Consider the following 22,778-nt stretch of genomic DNA (forward strand, 5'->3'; position numbering starts at 1 on the left):
AAAGAAAAGATTGAAGGCTTGATCTCATTTTAGTTAGAAACTGAACAAACAGTGACATCCCAGGAGAAGTGGGGACAGTCACATGGGAGAAGCAAACTGATACACACTGAAGAAGTTCCAAGTTTAGTGGCTCTGACACCTCGGGACTCCAGAATGAAGATAGAGTCAGAGGTAGAAATGGGAGATGGATTAAAAGTAGGTTTAAAGCGGCGAAGGCCTGGGCCCATCTCACTCTGTGCCTCTTCTCCTGCGGCAGAGAATTCTTCACCTTTGTTTTATGGGGATGGGAGGAGCAAACTTAGCTTCCTGTCTGTGTGTCTGTCTGTCTGCTTACCTATTTATCTAGCAATCCAGTTACTTATTGATTTTTTACTTTATGTGTATGAATAGCTTGTCTGCATGTGTATCTTTGTACCATAGGCATGCAGTGCCTACAGAGGCCATAAGAGGAAGCCAGATGCCTTGGAACGGAAGTTTCAGATGATTGTAAGCCACCGTGTAGGTGCTGGGAATCAAATCCTGATCCTCTGGAAGAGCGATCATTTTTCTTAAGGGCCAAGTAATCTCTCCAGCACTCTGTTTCAGGACAAGGTCTCATATGTCCTAAGCTGGCCCTGAGCTCACTCTGTAGTCCAGGACAACTTTAAACTCCTGATCTCCCTTCTTTCCTCTCCCAAGTGTTATGATTACAGACATCCACCACCACACCATATTTGTTTTTATCTTCTATGTTGGGGATTAGGGTGTGTTCGTGGGGTTTGTATGCATGTTCATAATCAAGTATGGATCTGTGTGTGTGTGTGTGCGACTTGAAAGTGATAACTTGACTGTGGGAACTTGAAAGTGATAATAGGAGTCTTTCTTGAGCATTCTTCCATTTTCTTGTTTGCTTGCTTGTTTGTTCTGAGACAAGAGTCTCACTGTGTGGCCCTGGCTGGCCTGGAACTCACAGAGATCTGCCCCCTGAGTGCTATCATTAAAGGGATGCAACACTCCCAGATCATTTTACTGTTAATTGTTTGCCTTTGTTGCTTTTTGAGATAGGGTCTCACTGTACAGTTCTGGGTGTCTGGGGACCCCCTAGGTAGACCTGGCTGGGCTAGAAATCACAAAGATTGGAGTGCTTCTGCCTCCCTAGTGCTGGGACTAAAGGTGTTTGTTTGCTACACAGCTCTGGCTGGCCTGAAACCAAGCAGGCATGCAACTTGGGCCAACCCTTCTATCTTAGCCTATCTAGGGTTGAGACTATAGGCTTGCGCTATCATACCAAGCAACACCAAAGATGTCCAGCGTCATCAGAGACTGCTGAGGCTAAGGGTAATTGTTCTGAAACAAACAAACAAACAAATGGAATATTTACTTACTAAGACCCCTCAGCCCTCTTCCCCTGCTCAGTTCCCACAATGTGGCTGTCCCCTTCAGGCAGGGAGAGATATTATTCAACTGCATGCATGAGTATATATATACAGAAAAGACCTCAGAAAATTGGGAATTACAAGGAAAATCTAACCTTAAAAAAAGATGGTTTGACTGTGTTAATGAGGACAAAACAGTTTAAGGCAAAAGGCACTATAGGGATGGAAAGGGATAACTTTTAATTAAAAAATAGTTATCAGAATATAAAATGTAATTCACTAAGCCAGGCCCTGCACTATGATGGTCTGTAAGCCCAGCTACCCTGCTGAAGCCAGAGTTTAAAGTTTAAGGCCTGCTGGGGCTAAAGAGTGAGGTCAAGGACAGCTCAGGCAATGTGGACAGACTGACTAGACATACAAAGTAAAGGCGAGCTGGGAGTCCAGGCCAGCTGTAGAGTGTAGTGCAGCTGTGTGTGCCTTTGATCAGGCACTAGGGAGGCAGAGGCAGGTGGATCGCTCCGAGTTCAGCCTGGTCTGAGACTGAGTACCAGGACAGCCAGAGCTACACAGAGAAACCCAGTCCTGAAAAATAAAATGTAAAAAGAATGAAAGGAAGAAAAGAAGCACAAGGCCTGAAGTCCAACCCTTAGAACTATGTTCAAAATATTTTTTTAATTCTCTAAAAATAGTAACACAGCTCTAACCATATTCAGACTACAGGAATTACCCAGGCCTGTTGGCACACAGCTTCATTTCTAGATCTCTGGAGATGGAGGCAGAAGGAGCAAAGCACGAGGTTATCCTTGGCTACATAAAGCCAGCCTGAGATACATAACATTCTGCCCCTAATAAATACACAAGTATATATTTAAGGCTGACAAACCTACTATGCTCTTGGCAGATTGTTTTCAACATGCCTTTCTCTGTGAGTGGTGATTAAAACAGCATAAATCATTAAAGATTCAGGATATTTGAACATCAAAATCACCACATTTTCACTAATGGACAGATAACAATTTTGTATCCCATGAGGATATACAAATTTTTCTCACACACATCTTCTATCAAGCGAATAACACATTTTAATGAAAAGTAATTATAAAAAGTATGCTGTGATAACAAGACATTACAGGAACAGTTAATTTTAAATCTCCACAGTTATGAAATGAATCTGCTTTCCTTTTTTTTTTTTAAACATGTGGTGTTGGAAACTGAACTCAAAGCCTTGTGTACCCCTGGGTTGCAGTCTATCACTGAATGATACCCCATCTCTGAACATATTGTTTAAATAACCTATGAGCCCAAAAAGAAACCATGAAAAAAGACCAAAGATTAAAAGAATACTAATGTTCAAATATCCTGTATCTTTTATTTTTTAAGTAGAAAGTGAAAAGACACAAATGGAAGAAGAATTGCAGTAAAATCGACAAAGAACATGTCCACATTCCATAAGAAAACGGACGGACCACTCACCAACCAATAGGCAAAACACAGAGAATAACCAAGGGCTAGTTAGCGGATTGGCCCCTCGGTTGCCTACTTCATCACAATAGACTAGAAAACACCAACTCACAAGTTTGTTAGTAGCACTAAGCCCAAACGTTTGCATATTCAAGAAGGGTTTTGTTTTGCTGTAGATGGGCTCTTGCTATGCTGCCTGGGCTGGATTTGAGTAAAATGGTTAAAGGGAGCTCCTTGCTTCTGCAACAGGGAGCCCTACCTCCCTGTGTTTTGAATGCAACTTAACTAAGCAGCTCTTGAGCTACTCAGCTGTGTTTGTCTGCAGCTTATACACCTGTCACAAAGTCTGCTACTTACAGTTCATGTAAGTCCTGCAGTTGTGCAATTCCTGGCATACTAACTCTCCACTACTAGATTCTGGGCCACAGACTAATCACAGACTCACCGACAGCACTCTCTCCCTCTATCCAGCCTCACAGCAAATCAAGCCTCCTATGGAGAGTCTCTCTGAATCTGTAACCTGCACCCTGGCACCAGGACTCAAGGAAAGAAAAACTAAACCCCAGACCAGACACTGCTCAAGTGCTCATTTGCAGCCCTCTCCAATCTCATGGTTGACTCCAGGATCCCTGCTCTACAGGGAGAGACAGACACCCTGCAGAGAGCTTGCCTGAGTCTATACTACTCAGACCCTCCAGTTGTCTGAATTCCAGGAAAATGCTTTTCTTCTTTAGACTTCAGGGACTTCAGAGGGCTGTTGGTGGCAGGCAACATATCTTCCACCTGTATAATGGGTATGCCTTAACTAAATGGGCCTCTGCCCCACACCCTCACAGAGGCACACTACCTAGGAAGTTCTTTCTTCCTTTTCTCCTGATGTCCGGGAATCAGAGACAACTTCACTCTATAAAACAGACCTCTGCCTTCCTTTGAGACCTATAAGAAGCAATCCTCCATCTGCCATGGGATTCCAAACTCTCATCAGATCCCCAGTCATGCTGCTATCTGTTTGTCTGTCCACAATATTAATAACTTCTCTAAGTAATCTCTTACCCAAAAGAAAAAAATCCAAAACATTTTGCCCATGGATCGCTGCATCCTATGAAGGTAATGGCTCTCTCTTCTGGAAGTTTCTCTTCTCTCCTTAATTTTTGGATGGTTCTCCTCTTTCTGGATCTCATGTTGAGAGGAAGGGGCCTCCCCAATATGCAAAACTGCTCCAAGTAAAGTTTTTCTGTGCCACAGCCATCTTCATGTCCTATCTTCTAGCTCAGCTCTGGAATCCATTCCACAGCAGAAGATTGCCAGCGACCTACCCAAGTGGAAGAGACATTTAAGGGAAGACCAGTAAGGCCAGGAGGGGGTTCCATCCAACACCTGTGAGTGCTCTCCCTCAACCCCAACATGAAGACTTCTGACAACTGGCAATGCTGACAGCTGCTGCAGTGGCTGCGAAAGGAAAGCAGGTGATAGATAACCTGCAAGATCACCATAGCAACCAGAAAAAGGACCGCTTTCTTATCAGAGTCTTCACGCAGCAGTAGAGGTGGAGGTCTGCCCACATTCCTGTTCACTTTTGTCATCTCACAGCAGGCTTGTGATTCTTCCCCACCACGGTTGACAGCTCTTCCTTCATTGGTCCTCCCTTTTTTTCATGTTATTTGCATACCCACACTCAGTCGGTCGATGGGGCCCAGTTGGCATCCTATAAATTACATGCACAGCCAGAACAACCACAGTACACTTTAGCCAGAACACTAAAGTACCTCCTATCTGTCCACGGCGTTCTTTGAGGAGGGTGTGAAAAGAACCTGGTTGGAAACAGGAGATGTTCTCTACCACCTTACTATTTCACTAACAAAAGTTAAGGTCTGAGCTATTAGAGAAGACACAAGTAGCAGCTGGTTTGTGTTCTAAGACGGTTTCTGTGGAGACTTAAACAAACATCTCCTCACTCCAGATAGGGGATGAATGACAGACTAAAGTAATGACTCCACCAAAGTCCAACTTGACAAACCAATGAGTTTACTGGGGTAAACTCATTTATAGGAGCAGCAAATCACTCAAAAGCTCATCTAGGACCGGCAGTAAGTCAGAGCAGCCAGTTGCATATCTTCTCCCTCCTAAGCAATCTGTTACTGCCTATGTTACTGCAGGGAGGGCCTTATGAATCTTGTAAGTTTCAGGAGCTTCCTGAGCCTTACCTGAGCCCTTTTATTTTTCCATTTTTTTTTCTTCTGAAACAGGGTTTCTCTGTGTAGTCCTGGTTTTCCTGGAACTCACTCTGTAGACCAGGATAGTATTGAACTCAGAGATCTGCTTGCCTCTGCCTTCCAAGTGCTGAGATTAAAATGCACCTCACCACTCTGGTTTTACTCCCTGAGTCTTTACAAGAGAAGAAAGTTGCTACACAATATGGTATAAACACTTTCTATTAAAAAAAAAATCAATGCTATGCTACAAAATAGACCATTGAAATACCAAAGACCCATCAGTCTTGCATCTAGATAAAAACACCCAAGAAAATTTTATACAGTGGCACCAGAAGATAGTGATCGTAATCACACTTGGAAGTAGAAGACTGAAATTATGTTTAAATAGTTAGAGAAGGGGTACATAAATTAACATGCATAATGAATTATGCTCTAGCAGTGAAATTGTGCAATATGCAACTTACTCAAGTTGCATCATAAGAGATGACACTTAACAAGTTTCTGAAAATAAAAGTCCCAGGAAATATATGCACAATTAATAAAAACGTGTTGCTTACTAATAACATGTGAAGAGAAATGAAAGCAACAAAGTAGCTGTGTAAATGCAAATTCATGATGGGAGTTAACTACTGAGATGAAGGCAACAGTAGAAGATTGGGACCACTTACAAAGTGATGAACAGCTCATTGGAAATATTTTAGTCCTTCTGGTGGGTGTCACGTTGTGGATGTGTTGGTTTATTTGATGAGTATGGGTGTTTTGCATGCAGTATGTTTGCAGATCACACGTGTGCAATGCCAGTGGGGGCCAGAAGAGGGCTCATAGGATTCTCTGGATCCGGTGTTACAGATGGTTTTGGGCAAACACCTAGATGCTGAGAATCAACAGTGAGACTTCAGGAAGACCAGCCAATGCTCTTAGTCTCTGAGCTATCAATCCAGACCCCATTCTGTTGCTTTTTCCTGCACCAATTTAATTAAAGCAGCTTTTTAGAAGTCTACTGGCTACAGAACATTGACAACCAGTTCTGTGGCCTTCTGGTCCACTTGAAAAAGAAGAGTGTATCTATACATATTCTCTCTGGTCTTCCAACCAAACCACATTATGGAGAACTGGGGAGTAGAATCAAGGCCCTGAGAAAAACTGCAGTATCCTGACACCAAGTACCTAGCTCCCACCACGCACACAAAAATGTCCTCCTCACATGGTAGAAAGACTGAGAAAGAAGGATCCACAAAACCCTCATTTTCCAGGGGCTCAAACAAAAGAGGGATGCATCACATGGGCCTCCCTCCCACGCCGGCGCGCCAGTGATGTCACCAATCTGCGCCCTAGCCATTGATTCCTGACTGAAGGTGGAAGACTACGCGTTGGGACCAGCCGGGAAGGGCGCAGCCTTGGGCTCACGAGTGGGCAGCGTCCGAGGAGTCGCGCGCGGGTAAGAGGTCCCTCGTCCCGCACGGGCCGCCGCCTCTGCAGCGCTGGAAAAGGAGACATGGGGAGCGGTGGTGGAGGCGGCGGGCGCGGCGGGGCTGCGCGGATGCTCGGGCGCTCCTGCGGGCGGGAGCCGCTGGGTACCCGCGGCCCTGCAGCCGAGAATGCCCTTCCCCGCGGATGCATGGCGCCGGAGCCTGGCCCCAGGAGCCAGCCCTGCGTCCTGACGTGGCTGGCACGGAGCCATGGAGGTGCGGGCCGTGAGTTCCCACGCGGGGTCGCGGGCACGGCACTCAGCCTCGGGCTGGCCCTGAAGCAGGAGGCCTTGTTGCGTCACCTGCCTTCCCTTGGTCTGTTTGGCTCGGTTCTTGGGCCCTGCCAGAGGGTAAGGCGTTCTGCGTCGGTATCCGAGTCCGGGGACACTCGGCGGTGGGCTTTCGAACGCGTACGGGGGGAGGGCAAGAGTGCAATCAGCCGAGGGGGCTGTGTCTAAACGGCTGCAGGAGGACACCCGCACACTGGCACACTGAGGCCTCCGACGACGCTGGCTGCAGGGGAGGGAGGACAGGTTGTTAGAGCAGGTCATTAGGGACGGAGAATGCAGGAACGTCAAATTGTGGACAGCTGAATGACGATGCCAATTTAATTTCTCTAGGAAAGAGGTCTTGTTCCCATCGTTTTAAAGATCCTGAAAAACATCCATGTTATTTACAGTTGAATGCTTGTATGGGAGGCAGAGAAGGACGCTGAGGCGGGCATAAACGGTAGAAACAGGTCCGCTATTTCTCAGCAGTGTGACATTGCTCTCCTGTCTTCTTGCGCTTATCTACAAAATGAAGATAATTAAGCCTCCCTTGACGGGCTGTAAGAATTTAAAGTGGCTAGCTATGACTAGGGGCTGGCACGCAGGCATTTGTATTACTGCTGCTGCTTCTCATCGGTGGTGTAGCTTCAGAGGCGGGAGAGATTTGTGCTATTTTGGGTATCTGCTATCCTGCTGCTGTTATCCTGCTGTAGACTGCATAAAATTCTAGAGCTGAAATGAGATTAAGATTTCAATTTACTGTACTAATTTACCTTCTCTGTTTTGAACATTTGCTCCTGACACTGTGTCGGGGACTTCACATACACATTTATTTAACCCTGCCAAAATCCTAGTGCTGTAAGTACTGGTCCCATTTTACAGATGGCACAAGGTAAGTCTTGGCCAGGGTCCTAATGCTGTCGCAGAGCAAGAGCTTGAAGCCAAACCATCAGGCTATGTATGTGGTTTGGGTCTTAATCTTTCTCAGTGACTAGGGTCCTGGCAACGTGCAGGTATGGGCAGTGGGGAATAGAGCATCAGTTCCTGTGAGAATAGCATCTAGTTGTTGAAATTATTTGTCGTCTCTTATTTTACATCTTATTCAGTATTGTTCAGCTATGAGTCAAGATTTAGCCTTTTTGATGGGAGTGTGTGTGGGGGGGTGTGCCTGGGCTTGGGGATACTATGCAGCCCTGGAATCCTGGGCAGACAGTAGGTATCTAATGATTGCTTGTAGAAAGAAGAAGAAAAAACCCCAAGGCACTATTACTCTTGACAGCAGGAGATCAATGCTTCCTCTTAAGCTGCTATTTTTATACTTCAGGCAGTGTCACACAGCCTCGTACTGATTCATAGACTTAAAGATTTGAAACTCCCTTTTAGACCAAGGTTGACATTATTATCTGTGACAAACTGATTAGAGTTTGGAAGTACGCAAACAGCAAAATCTGAGCTTTGGGGCTTTTTCAGTGATCTCTTGAGCCACAGCAATTCGCTTTGCTGTGACATCTGGTAGGCTTGACCTTACTGGGCACAGCTGCTTGAAAACTTTTGCATTTTCTCGAAAGCACCAGAGGACTGTTTAGCATCCAGGTTGAAAAGTTTGAAATACTAAGTTTTCCTAAAATGTAAGTGTTTAGGAAAGATCTGTGACTGGTGCTGTGTCCCTTTTGAACAAGCTGGAGTCATCTGAGAGGAAGGAGCATCAGTTGAGAAATGTCTCCATAAAATCATCTGTAGGCAGGCCCGTGAGTATTTTCTTAGTCAGTGATGGATGTCGAGGGCCTAGCCCATTGTGGGTGGTGCCACCCCTGGGCTGGTAGGCCTAGGTTCTCTAAGAAAGCAGGCTGAGTAAGCCACGAGGAGCAAGCCAGGAAGCAGCACCCCTCCATGGCCTCTGCATCAGCTCCTGCCTGCAGATTTCTGCCTGAGTACCTGACTTCCTTCAATGATGAACTGTGGTGTAGAAATGTAAGCAAAATGACCCTTTCCTCCCCAAGGAGCTCTTAGTCAGAGTGTTTCATCACAGCAACAGTGACCTAAGACAGATGCTCATCAGTGCGGGAATGGAACTAGCTTTAAAGTATTCTTCGTGTTTTATATTAATCTTTTTGAGGCACTGAGGATTGATCCTGGACCCCACATTCCAGGCACTCACTTCGTCATGGATCCATATTCCTTGCTTCTTTACTTTTTCATCTGAGAAAGGGTCTCTGATTTGCACTTTGCTGGCCTTGAACTTGCAATCTTCTTGCCTTAGCCCTCTTGAGTAGCTGGGATCACAGGCCTATGCTACAAAGCCCAGCTTTCTTTATGTTTTAAAGCAGCTATTGTGTGCCACTTCTGTCTTGAATCTATAGTTTTATGTAGTAGGCTATTGGGTTATATAACTTATCCATTTTACACTGCAGTTTAGGCACACATCCATGTTCCTGAACCCAAGGAGCTCAAATGATTTTTCCATACTTTCCTAAATGACTGAAATCTGCCTCTGTCACTAGCTTTATCAGATGCTGAGAGAGACCTCTGACATCTGTCCTTCCTGGCTGTCTGTACCCTTCCTTGCACAGAAAGTAAAGTTCTCTCCCTGAAAGAGAACATATTACTCTAGTTGCAAATTTCAGGAGCCTGATAGAAGCTCCTTAAGTAAAAGATTTCCTTCCTTGATTACCTCAGTTTGAAGTCTAGAGGTGAGCTTCAGGCATGGCTAGCTCTTAGAGCTGAAATGATGTCATAAGGACCCTCTGGGCCCTGTCTTTCTCTGCACCTTTGTAGTTTGTTGTTTCTTTTTGTTTTCCTGTACACTGAAAAGCTGAGACTACTACATGACCTAAGTCATGACTTTATGGCCAGCTGTCTTCTAGCATGGCAGACTACTAGGTGTGGACAGAAGGGGAGGGGTTCTGCGGCTGGTCAGGCCATCTCCTGGGATGGCAATGCACACTGATTCTCTGTAACCATGGAGGAGGCAGGAGCAGCGGGTGACTGCCGTGGGCACCACTTGTTTACAGGTATGTTCTCCCCTTGACCTTCTACAAGAGCCTTTGACCCAGAAGGAATCTGGTTTTGTTTGCACATCGTAAAGTGGTTTTCAGTGGTAGCAACTGTCAGGTGCTTCTTATCATGCGTTCACACTTGCTCTTGGCTTGGCCTTCCTGATTGATCCCTCTGCCTGTTCTGAGAAGGTGTCCTTCAGTGGATCAGGCAGCTAACTTCCCTGTGGTAGTTAGCTTTAACTGTCAACTCAACCTAGAGTCAACTGGGAAGAGAGGCTCAGTGAGGTGCTGTCTACTTTGGGTTGGCCTGTGGACACGTTGGAGGAGCACTGTCTTAATTAAGCCTGTTCACATAGGAAGACCCAGCCTGCTGTGGGCAGCGCCATTCCTGAGGCAGGGGTAAGAATGGAGAAATCTGGCTGAAGTCAAGCAAGCGAGCGCATGCACTCATGCCTTTGACTCTTGACTGTGGCTGTGATGTGACTAGCTGAGTGAAGTTCCTGCCTTTGCCTTTCCCAGGATGATGGCCTGTGCTCTAGAATTTTAAGCTCTAGTACGCCTCCCCTTTGTGACCTTATGTCAGGTTGTTTTATCACAGCGGAAGTGAAGCTTGAACACAGCAGGTTATATTTCTGAGTTTGTTTTGGACTTCTGTTTGTTTTCCGAGGCAGGGTTTCTCTGCATACCCCAGGCTGTTCTAGAACTCATTCTGTAGACCAGGCTGGCTTCAAACTCAAAGATCTGCCTGCCTCTTCCTCCCAAGTGCTGGGACCAAAAAACATGTACTACCACCACCCAGCATGTTTTTTTGTTTTGTTTTGTTTTTGTTTTTTTTTCAGATATTTTCTTTATTTACATTTCAAATGTTACCTCCTTTTCTAGTTTCCCCTCCGAAAGTTCCCTCCCCCCTCCCCCCTCCCCCTGTTCTTATTTTTTGAGGCAGAGTCTTAAAATGAAGCACAAGCTAGCCTGGAATTCGGTGAAGACCCAGCTGGCCTGGAGTTTATAAAGATCCTCCTGTCTTAGTCTCCTGAGTGCTGGGGTTACATGTGCACCACCATACCCCGTGCTTGCTTCTGCTTGGGAGCTGTCTGCTTCCTGCACTGTTGTGTGTGGACAGAGGTGCTTGTGCCTCACATCGTTCCTATCTTAGCATTGTCTGCCTTGTAGACTGAAAGCCACCCTGTGTTGCATCTTTGCTGGGTCGTTGGTGCTTCTTGTTTCCTCTGGGTCGAGGGTAGAAGTTGGCATCTAGCAGGTACCCAGTGACGGTTTAGTAAGTAACGGGATGAGAAAATGCTGCTGTGTTAGTGAGGTGCCAGTGTGCTAGACAGATCATTTTACTACAAAGGTCTGAAACGCCATTCCTACCAGACCTCTTGGGAAGGAATCCTGTAGATGGCAGGCCTATGGAGAAGCCAACTGGGGATTCTTCCCTGGGAGATAGCCTTTCAAAACATTACTGATCTGTTTGAGAAAGAGTCTGTCTCGCCATGTTTCCCAGGCTAGCCTTGAACACAAGTAATTCTCCTGCCTCAGCCTCTCAAGTTCCTGGGACCCCAGGGTATATTACCTCACTTGGCTCCTTGCTGTACTTTGATAGGGTATGTTACAGTTTTGTTCTATCTTGAGGGCTTTTCCCCCATTGGGATATTAATTTTAAATATTTCCTCTAGTACTTAAAATGTGCCAGGCACTGTAATAGCCCTTGAATTAAAAAAAAAAACAAAAAACACAAATCACACCAACTTATTCTCAAACTGCATCAAATTCTTAGACTGGGCTTTAGCAGTCAATGTTGTGAACTTGAAAGGGTCTTGTCTTTTTAAATACCAAAACACCCAGGAAAAAGCTTTCAAAGAAAAGAAGAGGAAAGAAAGATCTCAATTAGAAAAATTATAGATTGGGGGCTAAAGAGATGGCTCAGCAGTTCAGAGTGCTACTGATCTTCCTGAGGACACAGGTTCAATCCCCACCACCCACAGGGCAGCTCACCATCCTCTGTAAATCTAGTTCCAGGGGATCTCTTCTGGCCTCTCTTCAGGCACCGGGTGCTCATGGTCCACATACATGCATATGCAGGTGAGACACTCACATAAGAGAAAGATAATAAAGGAGACTTCATCTAGTTCATGTCAGCCTCCAGAAACGGCTTCCAGGAGCAGCCTGCTATGTCTCTCCCACCCTCCTTAGCTTTGTACACTCAGCTAGACTAGATACCATCAGGAAGGTGTTCGCTTTTCACCTAACTGCAGCTAAGCTGTAAGGGGAGATAGCATCTAACCTTTTATATAGCCACCCTCGAGGGGTCTCAGTTACACTACTGCTCTCTCCAGGGTTGTGTGTCAGAGCCCAGTGTGAGGCAAGTTGAACTTCCCTGGGGGCCTGCTCAGGCATCTAACTTCCACACTTGAGGCCTCTGGAGATCACAGCCGTCTTCTTAGTTTTGTGCTCTTGACCATAAACCACCTCCCCCAATAACAGCACAACTGGGGGAAAATGCCTTTTCCTTTTAATTGTAGAAAGAGAAAATCTGATCCTGAGCTGGCTGCAACCCTAGCTACTAATAAGACTGCCTACCTGGGCAACCTAGCAAGACCCTAACCTTTAAATAAAACAAAAGAAAGGAGGGGTGGGGGTGAGGTGGGCTTAGGGATATAGCTGTGTGGCACAGGCACTAGCTTAGCATGTAGGAGGCCTTAGGTTCATTCTCAGCACTGAAAGAGAAAGAGAAGGGTGGGGCGCTTCTCACACACGAGGAAAGAGACCACCCTTTAACTGTGCACTGCCTCCAGATTTCTAAACTCCAGTCCCTCCAACCACAGTTCTCTGCTCAAGTGTCTTGTCCTAATGTGCCTCTTAAAAGGGAATGAGGGGGGAGTGGCCCTTACACAGGACTCCTGGGATCAGAAGTGTTTTGGATAGTGGGGTTTGGGAAGGGGGGCAGATTTAGGGGATATTTGCATATGCATAGTTAGATGTCTTAGAAAATGAACCAGAGAGTAAACACAAAATATTTATCTTTTCATACACGCCTTACACAACAGCCTGAATGTAGTGTCACACAGCAGCTTTTCTAGTTTCCTGTGTGAAGCAGTTTCATGGTATAGAATTTTATGCCTGTGAACCATGTCAGAGCTTAAAAGGTTTCCAGCTAGAGCACTTGACTCTCAGCTGTTTGGGAGCTCAGCTCATACCCACTCCTGCTGCCTTCCACAGTGGTGAAACATGCCCTGTGTGGCCTTCTCCCTGCTCTACAAAATCAAATGTTTACACTAAACATGGGAAAACTTAAGATTCGTTTTTTAAAATATCTGGTTTTAATTTATATTTCATTATTATTAAGTGAAGTTTTTCCATATCCAGTCAACTATCTTTTTTTATATTCAAAATTCTTAGTATTTGTCTATTTGTTACACTTAAGTGAGTTTTAAAAAGTATATTGCATAGATGCTCTACAGCAGTGGTTCTCAGCCTGTGGGTTGCAACCCCTTTGACAAACCTCTGTCTCCAAAAATATTTACATTATGACTCACAACGGTAACAAAAATTACAGTTATAATGTAGCAATGAAAATGACTTTATAGTTGGGGGTCACCACAACACAAGGAACTGTGTTAAAGGTCACAGCCTTGGGAAGGTTGAGAACCACTGCTGTAAAAGTATGTGTGTATTTGTTATAAAAGAAGAAAATAAGCTGATTTGCTGTGGACTTTGTCCCACAGTATCGTCTATCTGGTTTGGGCTTTGGTATTAAGCATACAAACTCTATTTGGGATTGGGGTGTAGCTCAGTAGAGTGATTGCATAGTGTGTGCACAGCATAGCTTCCATCCCAGCCCCAGAGATTAAACTCTTCTCATTCTTCTGAAGACAGATTTTATCCTTTTGGATTTTTTCTTTGTCTATAAGCTTAAACATATCCTCTCTCCCCCTTTGTTCTATTTTTACTTTTTGCATAATTTTATAAAGCAGGTTTTGGTTTTATTCCAGGTTTTAAAAAGAAATTTGATGAACTTTAAAAAAAAAACAAAACAAGTGCATATGGTTCGGCCTGCACTTATCTATCTGTACATCACATGCACACCTGGTACCCATGGAGACTAGGAGAAGGTATTGGATCCCCCTGGATCTAGAGTTACAGATGGTTGTAGCCACTATGTGTGGTGCTGGGAATTAAATCTGAGTCCTCTGGAAGGAGAACAGGCAGTGCTCTCGATCACTTGAGTCATTTCTCAGCCATTATCTAGTTAATTAAAAAAAATTTTTTTTTTTTTTACACAAGGGGCTAGAGAAAAGGCTGAGCCTTTGAGAAAACTAGTTTCTCTTCAGAGGATGTGAGTTCAGAAAGCAGCTGTGGTGGTTTGAATACACCTGGCCCAGAGAGGGGCACTATTAGGAGGTGTGGCCTTGTTGGAGGCAGTGTATCACTGTAGGGGTTGGGGTGGGCTTTGAGATCAACCTTCCAGTTTCCTGGAAGTCAGTCTTCTCCTGTTTGCCTTTGGAATATGTTGTTGAAATCTCAGTTCCTCCTGCACCGTTCCTGCCTGTGTGCTGCCATGCTCCTGCCCTGATGATAATGGACTGAACCTCTGAACCTGTAAGCCAGGCCCTGTTGTGTCCGGCCAGCGGTTCACATGTCTGGGTTCTGTTCTGAGAAGGCATCTTGGAATCTGGAAGAGAAGAGGGAGCTAGGCAGATGAGAGAAAGACGTAACCAAGACAGTCATTCTGATCAAGGTTCAATTTTAATGGTAGCAAACACACTTTATAAAGAAGAGGGGAGGCCCATCTCTAGCCATATAAAGTTCCTTTGAAGTAGATAAGTCAGCTTTTTAGTGGGAACTCGCTAACTCCGGAAAATTCTGGAAGAGAACCGGTTCGGCCTCAGGCAGGTTGGGCCTCAGACAGGTAGTGACACATCAAAGGGGCAGCACAGCAGGTGGCTCCGCTTAAGCAGCAGATGGTCACAGCCAGCCTTGCTAGGCTGGAAGGAGGTAAGAAGCCCCAATTAAATGTTGTCCTTGTAAGAGTTGCCTTGGTCATGGTGTCTGTTCCCAGCAGTAAAACCCTAACTAAGACAGTAGCATACATGATAGGCAGCAGCTCATGACCACCTAGTGCTCCAGCTTTAGAAAGCCAGTGTCCTCTTCTGACCTCTGTAGGCACACACTCTCTCTCTCTCTCTCTCTCTCTCTGTGTGTGTGTGTGTGTGTGTGTGTGTGTGTGTGTGATACACACGCATAATTAGAAATACATTACTTTTTAAGAATGTTAACTGAAAGTCTGTGCTTTGTTTCAACCGTGCTGTTATATTGTACTATATTGTGAAACTGCTCTTCAATACAGATGCTCCTGGCTTATGCTGATCTGGCTTGTGTGCCTTTTCAACTTCATTATATATGCAAAGAGCATACACGTCAATAGAAACGTATTTCACAGTCTGATCTTTCCCAGACATGTGCAGTTCCATACTCTGGGAGTACCCAGCCACACTGTCCAAGGGACACAGAGGGCTTTTCACAGCTATGCTGGATGCCAAGCTGGGTGTCAGCATGTAGCATAACACATGCACTTTCTCCTTTTTAGTCGGTGGTGGATGTACTGGAATGTAGCCCTACTGAAAGTCAAGGGTCATTCATACAGCCCATTATTTTAGTATTCTTAGCATTTCAGAAATTGCTGCAGGAAGTTTGGTTTATATACTTAACTGGGCACTAGTTGAGTGCACAGCCTGTTTGTGTGTAGGTGCAGGGATCTGTTCAGCCTCTGCCCATTCCTTCTCACGAGCTCCTAAAACTATTCTGAGATGATGTATGTGCTTGTATGTACAGATTTTATGTGACTCATCCTGTATTTTAACAGAAAGTAAATGCATTTCATTGGTAGCTAAATCAAGAAATAAAACATTTCTACTAGAAAATCACCGAAGTCTATTTCTAGTCTCTACTCCTGGACACAACTACAGTTCTCATGTCCTTCACCGGAGTCCTTCTAAAATCCCATGGAAATGGAATTATGGAGTGTGTAATTTTTTGTGTTTCCATTTTTTGTTTGCTTCTTGTTTTGTTTTTTGAGATAGTCTGACATAGCCCGGGTGACCTTGGATTTGTTATAGCTGAGGATGGATGACCTTGAATACCTGACTCTGCTGTCTCAATCTCCCAAGTGGTGGGATTGTATGGGCATTTTTCTACCACACTTAGCTTACATTATTTATTTGCTATGTGTATGGTATATATGTGATATGTGTGTGTGTGTGTGTGTGTGTGTGTGTATGCATGGAGTATATATGTATACATGTATGCTTCATGGTGCTTTGATCCCAGCACATAGGAAGCAGAGGCAGGTGGATCTCTATGAGTTCAAAGCCAGCCTTGTCTACATAGTAAGATCCTGTCTCAAAATAAAATAAAGTTTAGAAATTGGAGGGACGGGGGCTATTCAGTAGGTAAAATGCTTGCAAAGGACCTTAGTGCATGGCGGAGACCAGAGCTGTTGGATACTGAGTGTCTACCTCCATTTCTCCCCATCTTGTTTTCTGAGACAGGGTTCCTCACTTAACCTGGAGCGCACCAATTCAGCTGGCTGGTAAGCACCAGGGACCCCCATCTCTCTCCCCAGCTTGGATTACAGATGCACACTGCTGGTCTAGCTTTTTATGTGAGTGCTGGGCATCTAAATTGAGGTCGTTACACTTGAGTGACAGGGACATTACAAACTGAGCTGTCTTCAGTGTTCCTTTGAATAGCCCTGAGGGTCTGTTCAGCACTGGAAGGGCATTTGGGTGGCTACAGTTGGGGCTGTGAAGAAAATGTTCTAAGGATGGGCATCATGGTTCTTTGATCCCAGCACTCGGGAGGCAGATGTAGGTAGATCTCTATGAGCTTGGCCTGGTCTACATAGTGAGCTCCTGTCTCAATAAAATAAAATAAAATAAAATAAAATAAAATAAAATAAAATAAAGCTTAGAGACCGGGGTGTGTGTTCAGAGGGTAAAATGTCTGCAGGGGACCTTAGTTTGGTCCTCACAACCCACGTTTAAGACAGAACAGAACAGAACAGAACAAGTAAACAGAAACTCCATGCCAGCATAGTAGTGTACACTTGTAATCCCAGTGCTGGGAGATGGAGCGAGGAGGACCTGTGGCCTGATGGCTGACACCCCACATAGTTAGTAAGCTTCAGGCCAGTGAGAGGCCCTTGCTTAAAGAATATGAGCTGTATTCCTAAGGTTGTTCTCTGGCCTTCACACGCATTTCCTACACACACGTGAATGTTTGTATGCATTTACACACTAAAAAACAATAAAGATTGTAAATACACACACACACACACAAGTGGTGAAAAAAATTTTCATCTTAAGACATTTTTAAGGACATAATTTAAGAGTATATAGACATGTATGACGGCTTTCCAGGTTGATTAAAGCTGTATCATTGATTACATTGTTTAGTTAGTTCAGTGATTCAGTGATATAGTCACCTTATAATCATCATGAACTGAAATTACACACATACTTAAGGCCTTTGGTACAATGTCCAGTTGCTTTGCAAAGCAGTTGTGTTTGCAAGTTTAACTTTAGAAGATAGATCCTTGATTGTTCTTTTTTGTTGTTGTTAAGTTTTATTCTCTATATATGGGTGTTTTGACTGCATGTATATCTGTATCTTAGGGTTTCCATTGCTGTGCAGGGACACCATGACCAAGGCAACTCTTATAAGAACAACATTTAATTGGGGCTGGCTTACCGGTTCAAAGGTTGAGTCCATTATCATCAAGGCAGGAACATGGCGGTGTTCAGTCAGGCATGGTTCAGGAGGAGCTGAGAGTTCTACATCTTGTTCTGAATGCAAATAGGAGAAGACTGGCTTCCAGGCAGCTAGGACTAGGACAAGGTTCTTAGCTCACACCCACACTGACAAACTTCTTCCAACAAGGCCTCACCTCCTAATAGTGCCACTCCCTGGGCCAAGCATATTCAAATCACCACAATCTGCCTGGCACCCATGGAGGCTAGAAGAGGGCTGGGATCTGAACTCAGGTCTTCTACAAGAGCGACAGGTGCTCTTAACTGCTGAGCCATCTCTCCAGTCCCTCCTCCTCTCCTCCTCCCTCTCCCACATGTCTCTGTACATCAACTTACTGTGTAACTGTAACTCACTGTGGAGAGCAAGCTGGCCACAAACTCAGAGACCTGCCTGCCTCTTCACCCTGAGTGCTAGGTTTAATGGGCAGAGTTGTCATACCTGGCTTTTTTTCCCCCTTTGGTAACAGGGTCTCACTAGCCCAGGTTAGCCTCCCAACGCTTCCAAGTTGCTGGGATCGGCATCATATGCCACCATGCTTGCTGCTTCTCTTGACTCAGTCACTGTAAATATTCACTGGATGAGTGTTTGCTGAATACTTTCTATGTGCAAGGCTCTGTGCAGTGTCACGAGAGTGAAAGCTCTACCTGCACAGGCAAGCAGACGTGATTAATGAAATGACCATGTAAGTGTGTAAGTACAGCGGGTAGTAAGTGTAAAAGAAGGCCCTAGGATTTGGGGCACTGTAAACTTGATATGCCCTCTATCCCCGGGTGTTGGAAAGGAACTATCAGAAAACTAGGGCTGGACTTTTCAAGCCTGAAGAAGTGTGATTTGACTGTTGGGCAAACAAGATGGAAGGTGGGCCAAGCCAACAGTATACATTGTGGCGGACACTGTTTTGGGCCTGAACCTTTATCCTAAGAGTGATGGGTAACCTTCAAAAGGCAGCAGTAACCCAATCAGATTTGAGAACACTTTGGAGAAAGCCAGGGTAGGTTCCAGAATCAAAATTAGATTGTGAAAGTCCCCAAAGAGTCCCCAAACCAGTATTAAGTATTTTCAGTTTTATGTTATTTTATTTTTGACAGAGCTTACTGAGTAGCCTAGCCTGGCCTTAAACACTTGGCTCTATCAGTGTAGAGAGCCTCCTGTCTCTGCCTCTTGAGTGCTGGCATTATAGGTGTTGATGACACTTTACATGGGGCACGGCAGTTGCTTTGAGTATGTATTGGAAAACTGAGTGTGTGCACTTTCCCAGCAAGGCCAGTGTGCCCCAAACTGCCTTAAATACTGCAGACAGGTGACTCAGCACTTCGCTCTGGAGGCTGCTGGGTGTCACTGCACCAAGCTTTCTCTGGAGGAGGAAGTGCCTGGCCTTGCTTGTTCCTAGTGACTACTGGCATTGCTCAGCTTGGGGCTGCATCACTGTCGTCTTTAATGTCAGCATCTCCATCACTGCCCTCCGACTTCAGAGGATCTTCTCTGTGTGTAGATGGAGATTTCTGTGAACTTGTCAATGGCGAAAAAGTGACATTTTAAACCGAGTTAAAAGGCCTGGTATGGTGACACACACCTGTAAATCCCAGCACTTAGGATGCTGAGACTGGAGGATCTTGAGCAACAAGGTGGAATCCTATTTCCAAGAAAATAAAGACTAGAGGAGTTAGGAAAGGCAGAGCCCCTGCAGGGAAGGCTGTGGGAACAATGTAGTCAGCCAGCAGGGGCTCTGAAAGGCCCGCTGTAGTGAGTAGCTGGCCCCTCCCCAACCCAGGTTCCTCCTCAGTCTCTGCTCTAGGACAGTAAGAGACAGCATCACGGTACCATTAAATTCTGTTAGGAAGATGGAATAAAAACTGCTCAATTAAGAACAGGGAGAAACAGGAAGAGGCACGAAGATCTCTTGAGTTTGAGGCCAGCTTGGTCTACAGAGTGAGTTCTAGGACAGCCCGTGCTACACAGAGAAACTGTCTCAAAAAAACCAAAACAAACAAAACAAAACAAAACAACAACAACAAAAAAAAAAGGAGAAAAAGTAAATTCCATATATTGGCTATTTTATGAATTGTCCATCTGGCAAATTGACTGTTAGTGAAATCCACCTGTTTTCCAAGAAACACTGCAGCACTCAAGGCCCAGTCTGTTGTTGCTGACCCCATACAACACTTACTCCACAAGCTAAAGATGGGGCCATTGTCTTGCAGGAGCTAGGACTGAGCAGAGCTCAGGCTGGGATTGGGGGAGAAGAGGAAGGAAAAACAGTGGATGAGAATCCCTTACCTTGAGTCCTAACTCAGTGGGGCCCAGATGTGGGCCAATAGCTGAGTCTCTACTGGCCAGAGCCACCCCAGCAGCTGACCAAGTACTACTCACAGGACTGAGCTTGCATAGGACAAGCAGCTTGAGCACCAGACAGGATTTAATACATAGAGCCATAGGGTTTAGAGAGAGATTTTATGGGCTGCCCATGAAGCTAAATGTGTGTGATGTGCACTCAGAATGGTCTACACAGGACTGTTAGCTGTTGTTTTGACAGTTGTTTTGGCATTGTCATTAATATTATAACTTTATTGTGTAACCACTAACCTTACCTGGCATACACATCTTTTCATTTACTGGAGAACTCTGACTCAGTAATAAAAGGATGTCCCTTCTTCTGGAGACCTCTCTCTTTTTTTGGGGAGGGGGAGGGGGACAGACAGCTACCCAAAACAGTTCTTGCTTTCTAGTAATTTCAAAATTAGAAGCCCTTGGAAGGAAGAGACAGAATGATAAGGGCTCAGAGTCAGCCTTAGCTGTATATGGAAGAGTTTTAGGTGACCCTGAACTGTATGAGACCCTGTCTCAAAAACCAAACCAAACCAAAAGCTGGTCCTGGCTACCAACATCTGTAGAACATCTCTCAGGGTCAGTATAGCTAGCTGATACATCATTCTTCTGTCTCCTGAAAGCCTCCCTGATTATTTGAGCAAGTTAGACTGCTGGGGAAGGCCCTGTGAGTTTAGAAAATGAATGTTTCGGGGCTGGAGAGATGGCTCAGTGGTTAAGAGCACTGACTACTCTTCCAGAGGTCTTGAGTTCAATTCCCACATGGTGGCTCACAACATCTGTAATGGAATCTGATGCCCTCTTCTGGGGTGTCTGAAGATAGCTACAGTATACTCATATAAATAAAATAAATAAATCTTCCTGGCCTGCAAGCACCAAGGGGGAGGTTGTGATACCTTATTTTAGACACAACTGAGTTATTTGGGTGGTGACTAAGGAATAGCCCTCTGAATTGGAACCTGGCAGGAGGCTCCCAAGCTCCTAGGGAAGTAAGCTGCTTGTGACAGGACTGTTACCTGTTTGTTCCCAAGGCCCTCCAGCTGAGGGGAAAACCTGGAAAAGGTAAACAGCCACAGATTGCAGTGGAGGTACCACCTAGTGAGCCTGGGAGAGTTAGGACAGTTATCAAGGGAGCGAGACAAAGTTTGGGAATGAGACTGTCTGCGGGTCCTCAGTGGCTGAGATCTGACAAGAGCAGTTGTTCTTCCGAGACATAAACCGATCTAGGCGGAGATCAAGTTCTCTCTACTGGGAGCCCTTCCTGTGTTTGGTTCCAGTGGACTGAGGGCTGGGAGGACAGTTGCCTGCACCAGAATCTCCATGAAGGTTCCTCCAGATTCTTCCTGATTAGTTAGCAGGAAGGCAGAAAGCAGAGGTATGGCACCACACACGCGATGTGAGCGGAGCAGAGAACGTGGGGAGGGGGCTAGAATACTACAGGGAGGGTCGGTTCTGTTTGTTGCCTTTTAAACCTGTGGAAGATAGCATGCATACATACACATATATGTAAACATGAATTAATCACCAGTGCATAACAGTTAAGCAAACGTATGTAGCCACAACCCAGGTGAAAATCTGCACTATCATTAGCCCCCAGAGCATCCCTTCCATTTAGAATGCCTTCACCTGTCTTGTGCAGTACATGGTTCACCTTGGTTTTGCTTGGTTTGGGACAAGAGGTCTTCTTTCAGTATTGTTACATTGTTTCCCGTCTGTTGCATTTGGCTGTGGTTTTTACTTCAATTGCTGTGTAATAGCCTAAGATGGGAACATTTGCTTACTTTTGTTTGATTGTTTCCAGTGTTGTGTAGCTTATCCTGCTATTATATGCATATAATGGTTAAACCATGGGGTGTGTTTTTCTAAGTAATGACTTCCTGCAGTCACTGGGGGTTGCTCCTTCTTGGTCCTCCTATGTGCTAGTTAATGGTGCCACACTGGCAAGTGGACAAGAACACCTACTCACTGTGACCTTTCCTGAGTTTCCCTGATGGCACAAGATTGAGCTCTTTTCCTGTGTTGATTGCCATTTTTTATTCCGCCCCCCCCCCCAAGTTTCTGTTCTGCAAATTGTTTTTACTTAGAGTGCACTATTATCCACTCACCTATGACTGACTGTCTGAGACTCACTGTGCAGGGGATATAGGCTAGAACAGCCCTGCCCACTGGATAGCCCCCAGGAGCACTGAAGGCAGCTATACCAGCAGGGAGGACGTGATTGGGAGTGACTTTTGAGCCATCCATCTTGCCCAGACTGCTACATGCTGGGGCTCCTACTTACACTGTGTGCTGGGTGCTGACGTTGTAGCACACACTAGATGCCCAGACTGCCACATGCTGACCTACTTGCACCATGTGCTGGGTGCTGACACTGGTACAAACGCATCAGGTACCCAGGGATATGGAAGTGGAATTCTTCTGAAGTCTCAAAGACAAAACAAGGAAAGGGAGAGGAACATTCTAGGCCAAAGAACAGAATACGTGAAGGTAAGGAATTTTATCTACAAAAAGATAGGAAGTTTGGGGCAGCCAACAGGGTGAATGAAGGACAGGCTAGTGGGGACAGGGCATTGGCCAATGGTCACTCTAGGAGGGGACAGACTTGTAAATCTCGTAAACCGTCGGGATTAAACATGGAAAAGGAACTTCCTCACCGGGCAGAGAGGGCGCTGTTGAGTGCCCGAGTGAAGCTTTCCAAAATACCGTGAACAAAAATAAGCTTGTCAGTGAAGTAAATTGCACCCAAGCTCTCAGAGAACTTATATAGTGCCCTGCTAGCGGAGGTGGAGTGGTGAGGAAGGCGGTGGGCGTGGACTACGGCGGCCCAGCCCTTATGGTGGGCAGGATGCTGCTCGGCTACCGGGAGCTAACCCCTCCCTCC

The 22,778-nt window shown here is 45.3% G+C and overlaps 1 protein-coding gene across 3 annotated transcripts in view; it reads left to right on the forward strand.

The window, feature by feature from the left end:
• The first annotated feature begins 6,338 nt into the window (after positions 1-6,338).
• The window catches only part of Adar (adenosine deaminase RNA specific), a 39,267-nt gene continuing 22,827 nt past the window's right edge, over positions 6,339-22,778 (forward strand). Inside the window, exon 1 of one of the 3 annotated variants that reach the window (XM_021159064.1) lies at positions 6,339-6,467. Coding sequence is in view for 1 of the 3 variants with exons in the window: in XM_029475005.1 (XP_029330865.1) it covers positions 6,570-6,714 (145 nt within the window). In the remaining 2 variants the exon portion in view is untranslated. Of the gene's footprint in view, positions 6,468-6,569; positions 6,715-6,746; positions 6,849-22,778 lie in introns of those variants that run through there. The other 2 variants (XM_029475005.1, XM_029475004.1) reach the window with 2 other exon arrangements.

The sequence above is a fragment of the Mus caroli genome, chromosome 3 (genome assembly GCF_900094665.2).
Source record: "Mus caroli chromosome 3, CAROLI_EIJ_v1.1, whole genome shotgun sequence".
Taxonomy (NCBI): Eukaryota; Metazoa; Chordata; class Mammalia; order Rodentia; family Muridae; genus Mus; species Mus caroli.